General features: G+C 43.9%; 1 protein-coding gene across 2 annotated transcripts in view; it reads right to left on the bottom strand.

The window, feature by feature from the left end:
- The window catches only part of CNTN2 (contactin 2), a 184647-nt gene that overhangs the window by 89939 nt on the left and 80085 nt on the right, over positions 1-14623 (bottom strand). Inside the window, exon 6 of one of the 2 annotated variants that reach the window (XM_069238524.1) lies at positions 2363-2572. In XM_069238524.1, coding sequence (XP_069094625.1) covers positions 2363-2572 — 210 coding nt within the window. Of the gene's footprint in view, positions 1-2362; positions 2576-14623 lie in introns of both variants that reach the window. The other variant, XM_069238523.1, reaches the window with a different exon arrangement.

Genomic DNA, 14623 nt, shown 5'->3' with positions numbered 1-14623 from the left:
ATGTAACTGTCAACTCTGAACCTTTTAGGTGTCTGCAACACCGTCAATAACCAAATTCTACGTTAGACCACCTCTACTCACATAGGCATCTTTAATACAGCCCTTGACTAGTGCTCCCCCTTTCTGATGAAAAAATATGAACACATCCAACTCAATGTTCCAGAGCCCCTTTGCCCCTCAACAAATTCCAGTTGACTCAATTCAAGAACATAACAGGCGCCTTTGTAGAACACATGGCCACCCTGAAGGCATCTCTTTGTTTACACAATTAAGAGGTGTTTATTGCTATCTTAGTCGATGGTATTTATTTTACTGCCCTTGAAGAATAAACGACTCAGTTGTCGTTCTGTGATTCAAACCTGTGGCCATGGAACCAAACACAGGTCTCTGCAGTGGATGGATTTATCCACTCAACCAATAGGCACATCTTTACTCTCTACATGCGTTCCTACTGGGTAAAAACAGATCCCGCTACACCAACATGCTGCCTATGCAGCAAACGCACGTGAAGATGTCACCAGCAAATCAAAATATAAACCATTGACGGTGCTTAGACACCACCCCATCCTCAATGTTAGCCGTCTAGCTGAAGCTAAGTCTTACCAAGTGTAAGTTTATTATCATCAACTGGGAGAGATATAAGCAATGCATTGAAGACTTGCTTGACTTTGTGAAATTTAGCAGCGTTACCTTCAGCCTCGTCACTGGTGCAAAGTTCTACCAGTGATTCTACTTCACAGGGCATGTAAAAAAAAGTGTCAGGCAGACTCTTACACTTCACCTGAGCTTTTTCCCTGCCATACAAGTTTTTTTGTTATGGTGTAGGCCTCTGAAATCCACCCTGAATCATCTCACACTACCTTTTCTGCAGCTACCTGCCTGGTCACTGGTGAGCATTTCAACCCTGCCACAAGGTCACGTTGCATCGTTTAGAAGGCTAGTCACACCAACAAGTCTGACTGCAAGGATGCAAAACTAGCCTTCTCAGGTGGTGCGTTTGCCACCAGTACCACAAACCTAATAGTACTGGAGAAAGAGAAGAAAAATGAGAAGACACAGAAACAAGCATTTGATCCTCTGCCCAATCCCTTTGTGATGATCTCGTCCTCTTCCAGACACAAAACCCTCCCCTCTTGGAAAGAAGACAAGACACTCCAGTTCTCAACCAACCTCCCCCTCTCACTCACCACTCTTGCCGGAATCTATAGACAGTTGAGGATGTTCTACTGTACGTCTATGTAATTGTACACTTCAATGGCTGACACTAAGACCTTGATGTCCCCAGTTTCTTACGCAGTTACTCGCCTACCACCCGCACAGCTCATTCTGTGGCCTATGTGAAGCACTCTACTGTTCTCTTGGGTAGTTCAATGTTTTACAATAAATAAAATGAAACTAAAAAACTGAAAAAACGTTTGTAACTTTAAAAAAAAAGGATAGACAGCCTTGGTAAAAATTACTAGTTACATTTTAAACATTTTCAGTTTCAAATTCTAGCCTTTAAGAAACGATTACATACTGATTGAGCTGAAACTATACCTGGATTTCCATTATGGTAACACAATCATCTATTCACTAACAATTGACAAAGATGCTGAGACTGCAGCTCTAACACCCCATTGATATAAAGGTTCCCACTGACTCACCATCGCCCATTGCCGTGAAGGAACTCACTGCTGTTGAGGCATCTCAAGCGCCCCTATTATTAAAGTTTCACCCCACTGACTCACAGAAATACCAGACTCTGTGTCAGCATTGATGCTACAAGACAAGCCCTTACATTGATATCAATGCACCACCTTAATCATCTCCGCTGTTGATATTGACATGTGAGCAAAAGTCCTTACATTGACATCAGTGGTCACCTGAAGCACTGTCACAAAAGGTGTTAACACCGCACCCTGAGTACCTATAGTTAAGGAGGTATTCTTTGACTCACTGTCAGGGATGACCCTGAGTCTGCATCTCGAGCATCATTTGTTGTTAAGGTTTACCCCACTGAGACATCCCAGACTTTGTCGCCATAGACTCTAAAAGAGAAGACCTTACATTTTTGTCAATGCACCATCTGAATCACAGTCGTTTGAGACACTGACACTACAACAAAAGTCCTTACTTTGATACAAATGCACCACCTGTGTCATCCTCACAATTTACGGTGACATTATAACATGAGTCCTTACCTTGATATCACTGCGCCACTTGAATCACCATCACAATGTAATTGGGGTTACAATATGAGTTCTAATATTGAAATCAAAGCAGCATCTTAACCATCGCTGTTGAAGATATTGACCTGGACTCTGAGTCCCCCGATATTGAGGATACACCACCCCAATGCCCCATGTATATCCTGACTTACTGTCGCTGATGACGTTGAGGGTGCTGAAGGTGCTGAAGACGCTCTTGGCCACGAAGTCGAGGTTGCTGGTGGCTAAGCAGGCATAGGTTCCTTGGTCTGCAGCTTCCACTCGGGCAATGTATAGGTTACCAGTCACCTGTGACACAAAGTGGCGCTCGTCCACAGGCACAAACTTAGGGAATTCATTCAGGAGCCATCTGTAGTAGAGCACTGCTGATAGAGGGGCAAGTTCACTTGGGAAGAGGCAAGTAACTGTTAGCACTGTTAGTACATATGAAACACTGGATAAAGGGGCAGAGACAATCATTACCAGGTCGCAAGGACTTTGGGGACAACTGTAACCAAAACTCACCTCGGAGTAAGAACACATATCACCAGTAATTTCAATGGTCAACGCAATGGTGACCAGAGATCACTGCTGGGGCACAGGGGTCAACAATGACCAGAACTCAGTCATAATTAATGTCACTGCTAGTTGTTGCTGGCGACCCCAAGGAATCAACAGTGACTGGAGACACCGCACCTTGATGTCAGCAGTCTATGGATCTCGCCTCCAGTGTTTAAAGATCAGAACAGACCAGACTCAGTGTACTGGCATAGAGTGCAGTAGAGTGGTGTATGGTACGGATCAGAAAGCAGTGGCATAGAGTGCAGCGGCAGGGAGTGGTATGTTGCAGAGTAGAGTGGTGCAGAGAAGAGTGGTGTAGAGTTCAGTGGCAGACAGTGCAGCATTGCAAATTAGACTGTTGTTGAGCACAGTGGTGTAGTATAGCCTGGTGTAGAGTGCATTGGTATAGAGTGCAGTGGGGTAGAGTGGGGCAGCGTAAAGTGATGTAGAGTGCAATAGTGGAGAGTAGATGCTTTAAATGGGCAGGTGCTGTACGGTACAGAGTACCTGCACTTCTTTAAGTTGAAAGGGAGAGTACCTGCACGTCTCAGCACTGCTGAAATACATTTGATGGGAATAGTACTGCCACTGCTCAGGAGCAAAAGTCACTCTAAATAGTGATTATCTCCACTTCTATATTTCCATTTAAAGCACTGGTGGACAGCAAAGGGACAGACAGTGGGAGGAGGGCGTGACGAGCAAGCATGGCCAAGGACGCCAGGAGGAGGGAGGAAGCAAGCAACCCCACAGAGAGGAGGGAGCAAACAAAACCACGAATAAAGGGAAGACGGTAGGAGGGGGACAGGGTAAGCACAGACATGGAAGAGGGGCGACTGAATGGAGCTAACAACACCAGGACAGCGGGAGGAGGGTGGGATGTGGGTGGGGAAAACAAGGACTGGCGAAGGTGGACTGCAAACACATGTATTCTTATAGAATGCAAAGTGACAAATAAAAAAATGTACCTCCAGAAGCCCATGGTCAGTGGAGTGACACTGGCATGGACAGGAAGCGGTACTTGGTCTATGCTCCACTGAAGGGAAAAACACACAAGACAAAGTGAAGCCAGGAGGTGATGACCAATGAGAAGCAAGGAAACGAGAGTGACGCTGAAGCCAGCCAATGGCAAGCAATGGGCAGTCCCTAAACCCTTCATAATTTTTTGAGAACAATATGCTCGCAAGCGACAGCACACCCACTGTTTCAGGGGTGACCTAAAAATGAAAAATTCCCAAAATTCTCTCATTTCGAGCTGCATAACACATCCACCTTGTTACTGACTCCATGACTATAATGTGCTTTAAACTACTTTTTTTCCACTGTTCAGGAGCAAGTTGTTTAATTAGTCCTGTTCCCCAACAAGAATCTTAATGAGTCTGGCTCATATTGCCCACCTTCCTTAACCTAGCTGAGCAGTAAACTATGCCTAAAATCACTGTGTATACAATGTACAATGTTTTATGATATTACACAACTAGCTAACTCTAGTCACATGGAAGTCCTTTTTCATAACATCATTCTTAATTTATGTTTGCTGCATTTGGGGGCAATAACTTGGGACACAATGATGGTTCTTCATTGGTCTGGTTTACCTGCTTCTAGTGGTGGGACAAAGGATAAATTCGTCGATTTTGCACCAACTTGCATTGTCAGGGGAACTCTCTAGGCTGATACTTTGCCTCTAAATGTCTTTTGTTTGACCATGGAACCATAGGTTTCTCTTAATAGATCTTTTCATTCACACCAGGAAATGAAAACAATACAGGTGGAAGCCTTATTGAGTTGGTAATCAAACTGCAACATGCACACCAGCAGTACATGCCATAGGCCCTTTTCACAAAGGTGGATTTACAAGTGTAAATGTATTCATGTGTAAGTCTACTTCTACATATACACGGTTCTGCTAGTCACCATTTCCCAGAGTAGAAGTACACAACAGTGTAGACATACTAAACAAAAGACCATAAGGCCCGACTACATCGTGTGCAATCCGCTAATCAATGTTCCCTATTTTTGCAGAATCATTAACATGCCTGCCTTTGATGCAGATGTCTGGACTTATCTTTCCAACAAAATGTGAAAGTGTCAAGTCACTCAGACAATAATATAGATCAGAACACCTGATGTGGCATCAGTCTGGAGCAAGTGCCTCGTTATCTCCATTTCAAAGTCAGACCAGAACAATAACCAAAACTGTGAAGCCTGAATTGAATTATTTATATCTTATTCGTTTATGGGAATGCATCTAAGACTTGCATCTTGATGCACATAGGTTATGACAGACATTCGTTAAGTAATGTGAAAAAGTCTCATCTTAAATAAGATACAGTATAAAAAGGCTGCCACTAGTCCACTTGGGAGGAGAGGTTCTTAGCCTCAGATTATTGTGCAAGATACTACCAGAGAAGATCTTGACTGTCACAGCTGCCACTGCATCTCACTTTCTACTGGAAGCTGATATTGAGTCAGGACAGGGAGGAGAGGACCTGATGTGATGTGTGTTAATCCTTAGCAGGGAACACAGTCTCTCTGTCTTTGGACAACTACATTGCTTTGCCCTAAACAGGGATGCTTTGCGCTGATTCGCCTTAAGAATCTTTGGGCCAGATTTACAAGGCCCTAGCGCCTCCTTGTGCCACATTAGCATAATTTGTTTTACACTAATGTGTCTCAATAAGGCAAGAATCACTGCGCCATATTTACAAAGTGGCACAATGCATGCATTGCGCACTTTACGACCCCTTGCACCAGATTATGCCTGCTTCAGACATAATGTATGCAAGGGGGGCATTCCGGTGTTAGGAGGCCCGCAAAAATGGCGCAATGAAATCTTGTAGATTCAAGATTTCATTGCGCCATTTTGGCCGTTATTTTTAACGCATGCTCAAAGCACCCATTGAAATCAATGGGCCTCCTTGCATTTTGCTGCACTAGCGTCAAAATGTTTCATGCTTGTAAAGCAAAGGGCTAAAACAACATCAAAAAGTTTGAGGCTATTGGCCTAACATGCACCATTGTGCGCTGTATTGCAAATATGGCACACCCGTGATGTCCTTATGGCGGTGGGGTGGCGCAAGAAATCTGGCGCATCAGTACTGATGCACCAGATTCTTGTTAATCTTGGCCTTTAGGTGCAAGTTATATTATTCAATGCTCTCCTAGTGTAGCGCATAGAAGTAGATTTTAAATTTTTATATGGCATTTTAATTGTGGTAGAATTGTTCATTTAATTCTTGTTGTCAACAGCTTTCATTTGTGCTGCTATTGTGATATTTTATGCGATTTAGTTAGACATGCTAAGCAATAGATTGAGACTGTTGAAATAACATTTTAGTTAAAGTGTCTTTATTCAGTGCAGTTTGTGTGTTTGTGGTATTAAGGAGAATAAAATAGGTTTGTTTCCAGTCACCACGGCATCCCCGGAACTCTGTTTGTGGACTGCTAGTAACTGACAAGCATTGACTCCATCCACTTCAACTATGTATTCGGTGGAGTTCTGCGAGGCTACAACAACCTGCCTTTCACATTCAAGCGTTGGAGCATTAAATTGAGTTCACTCGCGTTACCGGTGGGTGTGAAAACATACCTTGTAGAGCTAAAGTCTTTGTTTATGCAACATTGGCACCCAACGCAGGGACTGGAGTTTCTGGGAAACCTTAAGTAGTTTCTTCTTGATATGCACACACATGTGAACCATTATTAGGTTATTGCAGGAACGTTTGTTTTAATCTTGGTTACCTCCTACAGGGAATAAGGGAGCACCTATTGCCGTAGGTTTACCAAGCTTGACTTTTGAAAAGGTTATTTCCCATCCTAGGGGTTTTCTAATTCTTTGAATTCATGCCACTTGAGTCAGTTTCAATTCAGTTTGATTACATGATGGCCACTATTTCGATAGAAGCCAATCACTGTGAAACAGTTACCCAGCATCTCAAGCTACGAGGTGCCCCCGATGTGAGGGGGAGGGGAAGTCCCTCTTGTGATAGCCAATCATTTTACTAATGGCTGGAGTCCGAGGCTAAAGACACTGCCTCTGAGCAGTTTCAGGCTTATAAATAATAGGCACCTGCTGCACTCTATAAGACATGTCAAGATCTGGAAATCATTTTGCCTTTCCAGAAACACCAAAACTCGTTTGCTGGTCAGTTGCCACATACACACAGGAATATCTCTTTGGGACCCCTGAGCAATGATGGGGCTGTGTGGCCAGTACTAGCTGGCTACACACCCTTTACACATCCTGACACATAAGCACTTGCCAATGTCAACGGGATCTTGAATTGCACCATCAACTCTAGACCAGCTCTAATGGCTGGACCAGTAGTTCAGAGACAGGCACACTCCATTAGTCTCCAGACTATAAATAATATCATGGGCAACATGCCCCCAATGTGTGATGAAATGGCCTTCTGGATTGCTGAAATCAAACCCTTTTAAAAGTGTATTTTCTTAATGCAGTATGAGTGTGTGGTATTAATGTACTAATGTTATGCGATAAGTGAACATTTCTCAAAATCTGCACTTATTTATTACAGGGTGTGACACTTGCAACACTATGAGCTTACAGCCCTTTATAACTGCACTTTTCTACAATTGTTTACCCATAGCTTTAGGTAATTCACTTTCTCTTTTCACCCTTGTTCCTTTGTGCTTGACATGGTTCACAGTTTCATATTATTTAGTGACTCTACCAAAATCGAGCACTCATTTGTAAGGTCTGTTCTGTGCACTGCGGGTAGATGCCTCATTTTCTATTGGTAGACTTCATTACATGCCTTCTTGGAGGATGTGACATTTTTGCAGGTTGGTGGGCACTCACTCCTCTGTGGTCACATCCACTCCAGGCAGGTCTCTGGCAAGGCTGTGTAACCAGTGAACAGAGGGACACAGATCAGGCATGGACGTCATTTAGGAGCCACCAGGGGTTGCAGCTGGGACTCTAGCTTGCCCCTTTCAAAAGGCTTTGCAACCCCGACCTCGGATGTGGCAAAATCATTGGCAAGAACACAGGGGCAGCTCTGCATTCTGTCATTCTAGTAATAGTGAATAATATTCTATTATTCAATATTTGTGTAATAACAAATGGATCATCCTTAGCTGAAACAGGGCTTTTGGTGGCAGTAAAAAAAAAGTAAGTAAAAATGGTTTTAAATGTATGTTGTGTGCTTGCTTGTGGATGAGAGTATATTTTTGTGGGAGAGATAGCGTCTGTGTATGAGAGCATGTGTCTGTATGTGTGTATTAGTGATAGTGAGTGAGAATCAGTGACAGGTAGTGAATGAGATCGTGTGAGGCCCAGAGTTACTATTCTTTGACACAAGGCAACATTGCATCAAAATTGCTGCACTGTCTTGTGGCAAAGGGAGAGAGAAAAAATACACCATACTTTTCTCTCCCTGTCTGCTGGTGTACTTTTGGCAGCCATGCACCAATGCAAACACCCTCGCGCCATAGTGCTAGGGTGTGTGTTCTTTAAAACATAGGTGTTGTAATTTAAGGGTCCCCTCTAGTACAATGTATGCTTTAAGGTTTTTCCCACTTTGTATGTGTGCTGTACAACACAGCACATGTACAAAGATACAAAAACGAGAAAAAATGAAAGTGTTTCTCCTCATTACACCTGCTTCAAGGCGTTGTAAGATTTTGGTGCAAATTCACGTCTACCAATGTATGTAGATAGGTATTGGCATCAAAAGCCATAGGTGGCTGCATAGGAACGCCCATGCACCAACCATTAACACCCCTTGTTGCAAAATAACACAGAGCAGTAAACGGTGCAATTTTGGGTTAATTTGGAATACTATCCTGCACAAATTAAGATTTGCTTTGGATAGTAAATCCCACCCTAACACTTTACCCCGAGTTTGCATAACAAAAGTGGCACAAACACAGTGCAAAATGTTAGTAAACCAGGCATGAGTGTCAGTAAGTATGAGTAAGTGAGAATGAGTGAGACTAAGAATGAGTAAGAATCAATAAGAATGAGTGTAAGGTAGTGTAAGAGATGTGAGTGAAAACAAATGAGTAAGAGTGACTGTGACTGTAAGTGAGAGAATGAGTACAAGTGAGTGCAAGTGAGAATAAGATGTGATGCCTACAAGTTTGTTGTTGGCCCTGGCATACTGAAAGTAAGTATTGTCTTATATGAATACCCAGGGCAAAATACTGGTGCTGGCATACTTGCCGCATTTTTTAGCATGAGAACACCTGTGACAAAATACTAGCACTGACACACTCAGGGTACTTCTTGATATAAAGGGAATCAATAGTAAAATACTGGTACTGGCATATCAGTGGTAGTTCATTCACAGCATATAGGGCACCTGTTGAATAATATTGGCATACTTAAGGAAATTCTTGGCATGCCGACACCAGTGTCACAATGGAGGTAATTAGTGGCATAAAGTTGGACATCTTGGCATATGGGAGAGCGGTAACTATGACAAAATCCTAACCCTGACATACCAAGGTAATTTTGGCATAAGGGTCACCTGTGGTATATTGTCAGCATATATTGCAAAATTTTGCCACTGGAATATTTTGCTATTTTTTTATATATGGGAGCACTCATGGAATATGGAGGTACCCATGACAAAATTCTGACCCTGGCACAAAGGAGGTAATTGTTGACATTTGGGGCACCCATACCAGATTTTGAAAAAAATGGGGCCAACTCCTGGGGAAACATGAAAGGATTTCAATATTTAATGAGTTCCCTTTCAGTGCCTATAGCATTTTAACATATTTATGAGGAACTTGTGATTTAAAATGCATGATTTCACATCAGTCTCTTTAAGATGTTCTTAGGTGGAGGAGATAACCCATGGAAGAGGTCTGGCTTAGCTGATTTGTTTGCTCACTACAATTCAAGCCAAGTATCATGCCTTAGAACAAGTCAATACCATAAGATAGGTGGTGTGTAGACTATACATGTGTGCTGTTCTGCTAATCATGCAGTTATTATGGAACTTCAGTGATGTCAATAGTTGTGATGTTAGGGTCGCATGACATGCCTTCCTGGCAAAAATCAAAGCCTTGGGTCGTTTGATGTCACTTCCTGTGATGTAATTATGGTCAAAAGGTATATGATGTCACTTCCACTACCCCCTGACATTTTGATGAAGGGACTCTCATGGGAGCAGGAGTTGGAACCCCCGTAGTGACCACCGCTCTGAGCAATATAAAGCACATTAACAGAGTGGCTTTCCCACTGGGTCTTAGAGACTCCCTGTCTTGCTTCTCGGGCAGTGCGTTATTATATGTATCCAGCCCGCCTATCAACCTCTCCAATCACATTCGATGAGGTGGTATTTGGGTGGTTCCCGGGTGTTAGGATTAACTGAAAAACACCGTTGTGCATATATAAAGAGCAGCACTTGCTGGCTTCATCTAAAAGTTTTTGACCTCGTCAGATATTTAAATATAACTCGCTCTAGTGAACTGGGCAGCAGTGCTGTGTATAAGACGTGAAAGCTACATAGAGAGATGAGTTAGTTTCCCGGCATCCATGCCGGACAGCATTTCTTTTGTTAAGATAAACATCTTAACCAATTTTGTGTATTTATTTTAAGGTTGTTTCATTAGTTCTGTCGGTGCTGCTCAGCAAGAAAATTAAATAGCCTTTCTTAAAGGCAATTAAGGCGTGGGGGATCTGCCAGGAGAAGATGGAATGTTCTGACCTGGGCGACTGTTGTATTAGATTCTTCAGTGCCCGACCTGGAGATCGATGACTGATGGCATGGATCCAGTTTGCCTCACACTGAATCACTGCAGCTGCTCTGTTTCTACAAATGTAGATTTATAGCTGGAAGAATGGCCTACCCCACGGCAGCCTGGGTTTGTAAATGACAGAGTCTTGCATTCATTAAACTTTAATCCAGCACGCCGTACTGGACTAGAGAGCCATCGGCAGTCTACCAAGTACTTGCAGCTCTCCGAGAGTCGATACGCATTATGTACCCAAGCAAGAGACCTGCACAGCTACGTGGTGGACCCATGCTCATTGGGCCCATTCCAATTCCAATGTGATGGCCTGGCCACAGTAACTGGCAAACCTCACAACATACGTGTGGTTATAGAGCAGAGCCACCATACGGTCAGGGATGCCCTAGACTCCTTGATTGTCTGTACCCCACTATGTCATTCACATAACTTATACCTGTAACTGGAATCCTCAGTTTTATTCAAAGTGGAAACTGTCACTCACTAGTCTCAACCAGGAATGGATTGTGTGGTGAGGTGGGGAGACAAAGCAGGGATAAACAATAGTGAGTAACATCTGAAGCCTCATCAGGTACCCATTCAAGCCAGGAGCTAAGTTACCCTCATGCAATAGACTACGAAGCACACATGCTCCTCACATGCTACAGCTTAAATCAGACTCTACGTTATCTTCTAACTCAAAGGCCTGGGAGTGGCCACCAGCTGAGTTCTAGCATGTGGGTTGGGTGGATGGCATGGAGAGTGGCCAAAGAGATAGATTTGCCTTCTTCCATGCCACCATGCCCTCCATGTATGACAGCTTCTCGTTGGGGTAGCAGGAGTGCTTGTCTCAGCCACGTCACCTACTAAGGGGCTGATGTCTTGGGGCACCAGCTTCCAGGCAGGTGGTGACCACCCATGGATGCAGTAATGTTTGGTGTCTGTGTTGGGCCTGATTGGTTAATTTGGAAAAGTTAAGTCAAATGCCACATATCTGATCTATTTATAGGGTAAAGTTATAATAAGGGCAGTAGGGCTCACTTATTTATAGTGAAAAACAAGTCAGAAGGCTTTGCAGGGTAGATTGCTATCATGCTATATTTTGTCACACCACATCTCAAAGATTAGTGTGGTAGACAATGGTTTTAGTGTTGGTTACCCCCTCTGACAAATCTTTAGGGTAGAACATTTGCATTATGATAATCCTTGTTAGACCCTTTTAGGAGGACATATCTATTGTTTTGCCAAATGTATTTTTGCACCTACTAGTAATTTTCAAATTGTCTGCCTAATGGTTACCTAGCTGGAAGGCTTATGCTTAATACAGTAGGCCTTAACTGCTTATTTTATCAAGCCAATGACAAAGGCTATATACTTAATTTATTCACTGACAAAATTTATTAGGAAAGGTACTGACAAAGGCCTGGCTTTTTTTTGTGAAAAAGATGTGCTATTGGATTTATGCAATTGTGCAGCGTGGCATTTTTCGCATAATTATAGATTTGCCGCACTTGCCACATAATCCATCATCTGCTGCATAAACTGCAGATCGTAACATAAAAAATGTTTTTAGCTCAAACGGTTCAAAGGTTACTAAAAACACAGCCTTGCGTGTTGCAGTTCTGTTGAAGACCCTTTGCAAAGGTAGACTGATCACCTTTCTGTTGCTTATTGCTATCTTTGGGTGGTACATTGGTACTAACGAGGTGCAAATAATATTCAGACAGTGGTAACAAGTATAACAAGCATTTGCAATGCAATAGGTCTCACTTTTGCTTGAGTTAGAACTACTGTCACTGTAAAGTCATAACTGGACTTTTCTTGCCACATAAATTGGTCAACCGTGCCTCATAATTTCATCTTTTCCTGGCATATAATTCCAGTGACCCTGCATATAACTAAAGCACTTCCATTTACCTTCTTCCTGTATCTGCAGCAAAAAATAAAAATGTTTCCCTTTAGCATCCTAATTTAAATCTGCCATGCTAATTCCAATAGAATACAACTTTCACCACCTCACCATCAGAGTTGCTGGCTGGCTAACACTTTCCCCCCAAAAAGACACAAGACAACCACAAAGGAGAAATAAACTAGAAGGGTCACCCAAACATATCTAGAGTGTTCAAACAGGCATAGTGTAATAAGGATGTTAAGCTGGGCTGAATCATGGTCATAAATGTAATAAGTAGAGATTATTAAAACATATACAATTATCATATAAACCTTTATCATAAACTTTTAGAAATAAACTTTTGGCATTGGACTGTAATGCTCAAAACAGACACTAGAGGGCACCATAACAAACATATCGTTAGTAAGAAACATAGACCCTCATTATGACATTGGTGGTAAATGCCGCCTACCGCCACAGCGACGGCCACCAACGTACAGTCGCCTTGGCAACCAGCCGCTAACCACATTACGACCGTAGACGGAATTCCACCAGTAGGCTGGTGGAATCCCGTCAACGGTCATGGCGGACAGCGGTAAGGTAGCGCTGCTGCCAGCAGCAGCATCACGCCAGTAAAACACCGTTTACCGTATCATGGTCCATGATATGGCCTGGCGGTGTTTTACTGGCGGACGCTGCTGCTGGCAGCAGCGCCACGTCCCGTCTCATGCCGGAGGACCCCCTGCAAGCAGCTAAGTCAGGTTCTCCGAAAGGAGAGGGGGTGAGGGGTGTTGTGTGTGTGTTGGGGGGGGTGTTGTGTGCATGTGTGGGGGTGCTGTGGGGGTGTTGTGTGTGTCTGTTTTTGTATGCGTGCATGTGGGTGTGAGTCACGTGGAATGCGTGCATGAATGACTAAATGTGAGGGTACGTGTATGTTTTGTGTTGTGAATGCTTGTGTGCGACAATGTATGTTAGTGTGTATTGCGGTGTGTGGGTATGTATGTGTGCATGCGTGGGTGGATGCGGGTACGCGTGTGTGTATCAGTGTGTATGTGTGCGCGTGTGGGTGTGTAAATGTGCGGGGGGTCAGGAGAGGGAGGGGAGGACTCTGGGGAGGGGGAGATGGGTGGGTGAGACCCCTATCAGTGCCAGGGAAGGAATTCCCTGGCACTGATAGTGTCTACCACCATGGTTTTCGTGGTGGTACGGAAGCCACAAAAACCATGGCAGTAGGCGGGGTCATAATCCCGAGGGTGGTATTGTGACGACCGCCTGGTCGTAATAGCCCCCATGGTCATGTAACCATATTGTTAGCCCCTAGAGAGCATAACCCCATGAAAGAAACAGGAGAAAGTAATGCAGTATAACCATATACTTAGCCTCTAGAGGGCTAGCAGGCCTACTGCAATGATATTGCAAACAAGGCCTTTAAAACAAAACTTCTCCCAGCCTGGAAACAAAAGTTCTAGCCATGAGAAAGCTTAAAAGACACTGAATGGTGGGAGGGATTATTATGTTAGGGCCCGCACTAACCTAGTGTGGGGACCCAGTGATGATGTAGACAGAAAGGGCGTTTTGAAGGTGGTCCCATTGTCCTCGTAATACCACTAGACCCTGCATTGCTTCCGCATTTGGAACCTTGCACTGCTTGTCTCAGACCATGCACTGCTTGCCAGCTTCTCCCTTTCAGACCTGGTGCAGGATTTACCCCACCCTTTAAGTTCCTCTCTCTTTCCCCAGTGCTGCACCTGAAGCTTCCCTGCATTGGACCACAACCTGCTCCCTGCTTGTACCCTGTACTGATCTCCCTACCATTATAATCATGATGAGGAGAAATATCATTAGCATCAGTGTCATTATTGAGTAGGTACTTCCCACATGATCGTCTCTTAGTGCGGGCCATCGATGGGAGAATTCACACAATTCACAATTCACACAAGCAGTTCTTAAGGTGAAGATTCTTTACTAATGCAGTTGGGATGGTTGTTCCACCAGCGAACTCCTGGTATCCCACCCTGCGGCCTCCCGCTGCGGTAACCATGCACTGTTCAGCTCTTGATCACAGTGATCTGGTAGGACTGGTGGATTTGATTTGGTCAAGGAGACCCTCCATTTGAACTCTACGCTGCCCCTCCCTACCTTCTTTGGTCCCTGTGCTGCTTCCTGCTGCCTTAAGCCTGAACTAATGCTGACCCCATGGCCCTGCGGCTCCCCGCCCCTTTGATCTTACGTCCTCACCCCTTTAGGCGGTGCACTGCCTGTCCCTGGACCCTGCGCCGCT

Source organism: Pleurodeles waltl, chromosome 6, assembly GCF_031143425.1.
Source record: "Pleurodeles waltl isolate 20211129_DDA chromosome 6, aPleWal1.hap1.20221129, whole genome shotgun sequence".
Classification (NCBI taxonomy): Eukaryota; Metazoa; Chordata; class Amphibia; order Caudata; family Salamandridae; genus Pleurodeles; species Pleurodeles waltl.
This window is presented reverse-complemented; position numbering and strand designations above follow the sequence as displayed.